This window comes from Physeter macrocephalus, chromosome 16 (assembly GCF_002837175.3).
Source record: "Physeter macrocephalus isolate SW-GA chromosome 16, ASM283717v5, whole genome shotgun sequence".
NCBI classification, from domain to species: Eukaryota; Metazoa; Chordata; class Mammalia; order Artiodactyla; family Physeteridae; genus Physeter; species Physeter macrocephalus.
This window is the reverse complement of record NC_041229.1, coordinates 19,689,837-19,692,848: the sequence shown is the minus strand read 5'-3', so window position 1 is coordinate 19,692,848 and position 3,012 is coordinate 19,689,837. Positions and strand designations below refer to the sequence as shown.

The 3,012-nt window shown below is 43.9% G+C and overlaps 1 protein-coding gene across 1 annotated transcript in view; it reads right to left on the bottom strand.

Moving 5' to 3' along the window:
* The window catches only part of PLET1 (placenta expressed transcript 1), an 11,110-nt gene extending 8,331 nt beyond the window's left edge, over positions 1-2,779 (bottom strand). Inside the window, exon 1 of the mRNA XM_007128290.2 lies at positions 2,566-2,779. Within this exon, the coding sequence (XP_007128352.2) occupies positions 2,566-2,749 (184 nt within the window). The 5' untranslated portion in view covers positions 2,750-2,779. The remainder of the gene's footprint in view (positions 1-2,565) is intronic.
* Positions 2,780-3,012: the final 233 nt, after the last annotated feature.

Below are 3,012 nucleotides of genomic sequence, written 5' to 3'. Positions count from 1 at the left end.
CGGCAGGCGGACTCTCAACCACTGCGCCACCAGGGAAGCCCTAGAGTTGAGGACTTAATTACATTCTGGCTTGTACTACACGCTGTAGTTTCACCTATGTATCTGGCCAGCCCAGTTTTGGGCACCTGGAGGGCACTAAATAAATAGTCATTGATTGATTTTTAAAAAGTTGTGCATCCATTGTTGCATAGTGCCTTAAAGCTGAAGGTTCAGGAAAAAAAGGCAAGCAAGTTACATTTCTCTTGCCCACGGAAGTAAAAAATGGAGGCAGATGCTTAGCCAGTACAGTTGTAATATAAATGCTACTACCTTATGAGTTTCTTTGACTGATACCAAGTCAGACCCAGAGAACCTGTTCTAAGATATTGCCTGAGATGCAGTTGTGTCTTGGAACCAGCCAAACCATTTGTACATGTCTTACCAATGTTAACACAAACCCTGAAATTTAAAAAAATTTCAATATTAAAATGAGAAGCAGTTGGCCTGTGTGGGCATTTACTCAGTCTCCCCAAAAGTCCTGAGTCCCAGCAAGTTCCTATAATGACACAAGAAAATCATGGAGCCTGTTGTGTAATTCTAGGTGTGGAATCTGGTACATCACATCTCCGAGGGCATAGGATTTTGATTCTCAACTAAAATCATTCCTATAGTGAGTCAGTTTATCACAGAGCTTTAGCACATTTCTGTTCTAAGATGAAATCACATGAAGTTTGGGGAAGTACATGACATGTAGTGGGCATTCAATGAGCCTTAGTTCCTCTTCTCCTTTCTCTCTGCTCTACCCAATTCCTCTGTAAATGCTGTGATGTCCCTCTCATCCAGCACGTTCCCTTTCAAGGGGTCTTATGGATCATCTTTTGATTCTTCTTTCTTCTGTCTTCCTACTTTCACATGGCTCCTCTGCCACCCCCACCTCCAACCCCACACCCCTTGCATCTTCACAAGATAGGTTTCTTTTTCTTCCATTTCAACATCAAAATTCTTCACCTCGTGATGTGTTACTTAAGTCAGAGGTCTGAGATCTCTGACCATCCAGGTCCTGCTCTGTATACAAGGTCACACACATGCCCTCCTGGTCCTCATCTTCAATCACAAGATTATCCTCCCTGCCCTGTTTAGGACAAGATCTGCTGCCTGAGGGAGTGGGACGTAGGGAGACCCACCACAGCTGAGGCACTTAGTGACAGTCCCCAAGAAAAAGTAGAAAAAAGGACTAGCCAGGATGAGTGTGTGAAGGCAGGCCATACTCATTCTCCTGCTGAAGCCTGGAATCTGTAGAGCATGGGTATAGATATCACGCTGGTGTTCTCTGCAAAATTTGGTTAGAGTTCTAAGAGAGGCAGCATAACATGGTAGATGAGGAGGCAGGCTCTGAAGCTGGATGGCCTGGCTAGACAAAGCAGGACAAATCTTGGCTATTATTTAGGTTCAAATATTAGCTGTGCAACCTACTAGTGACCTTGGGTAAAACTTTAACTTTCCTGTGCTTCAGTTCTCATCTGTAAAATGGGGAAGATAATAGCATTTACCCTTAGAACAGTACTTAGCACACAGTATCACGTCTTAGCTCTCATTACTGTAACTGAGAGATGTATAGTGCAGTGGTTAAGAGCAGGGTCTCTGAAGCTCGAATGCTCGGGTTCACATCCCAGGTCCATCATTTAAGCAGCTCTGTGACCTGAGCAAGTCACTAGCATCTCTACCTCTGTTTTCTCATTGACACACAGGGAATGACAACAGTATCTACCTAGTAGGTCATTGTGAGGACTAAATACATTAGTACATGTAAACAGCCATATTAAATTTGTTGTTATTATGAAAGTTATTTGAGAGCACTTGCCTTGACTTGTAGGTTTGACTGATCCCAAAAGGGATGTCTATAAAATATTTCTAGGCACCTCAAAGAAAAGCACTGGATTAGGAATGAAAAGACTAAGATTCAAGAGGCAGTTCTGCCACTTATTAGCTGTGAGACCCTGAGCAAGTCATTTGACTTCTCTCAGCTTCAGGCTCCTCATTTATCAGGTGGGATAGTAATACTTTCCCTGTCTAGCTCACTAGATTTTCCACCCATAGACTAAAAGTGAACAGCGTCTCCTGGAGTTGTGCCGTATACAATCATCCATGGTGGCATTGTTTCATCAAGTGGATGGGAAAGGACTACAAACTGTGGTGCAATTTTTATCCCTTAAAATAATAAAAATGCCCCCCCCTCAATACAGACTGTTTTAAGTTAAAAAAAAAAAAAAAGCCCAAATTATTTAAGTGAGAGAACTTGCCGCAGTTGTGCTCTTGCTGGGACTCGGTTAACCTGAGTGTTGGGATGTAATGACTCCCATGGCTCAGGTTCACACAGGGGACATGCAGAAATAGGAAATAGTCCCACCCAACCCATCCTCTCACATGTTCTCTTTCTCCCTCTTTCTGCCTCTGTGTCCCAGACGGGTCAAAAACACATGTTTTGTTTGTGTCACTGAGAGCAGGGATGGAGGGATATGTTCTGCAATTCCAGTTTTATCTACCCTCAGAGAACAGAGGACAGCAGAGAGAATGGCTTCTACTTACCTGTGTAGACTGTATTGCTTTTATAGACGTTTGGGTTGGCATGGATTCCTGAGTAAGTGGTGGCAATGACCTTACTGAAGAACATGCAGTTGTCATTGTGATTTATACAGCTGGCAGGAGAACACAGCAGTCCAAGGCACAGAAACAGCCCCAGTGGCAGCAGCAGGGACCCGAGGATTGCCATGGTCTTGATCTGTTTGGAAACGACTGGGCCTGGAACTGGGTAAGAGCTACAACTCACCTGTTTATATATGCTCTGGGGCTGGAACTTCTGGGTGAGGTCATACATGCAAATCTCCTGCCCACTCCTCCCTAAGATGAACTGGCTTCTGGAATTTGGCCCAAGATATCACCAGGAATGAATCTCCTTGTATCTGTCACCATGACCCTTTGCCAGTTCCAGTTTTGCTCATGAAGGGGAATGTACTGATCGTGGTTTTATTTTGC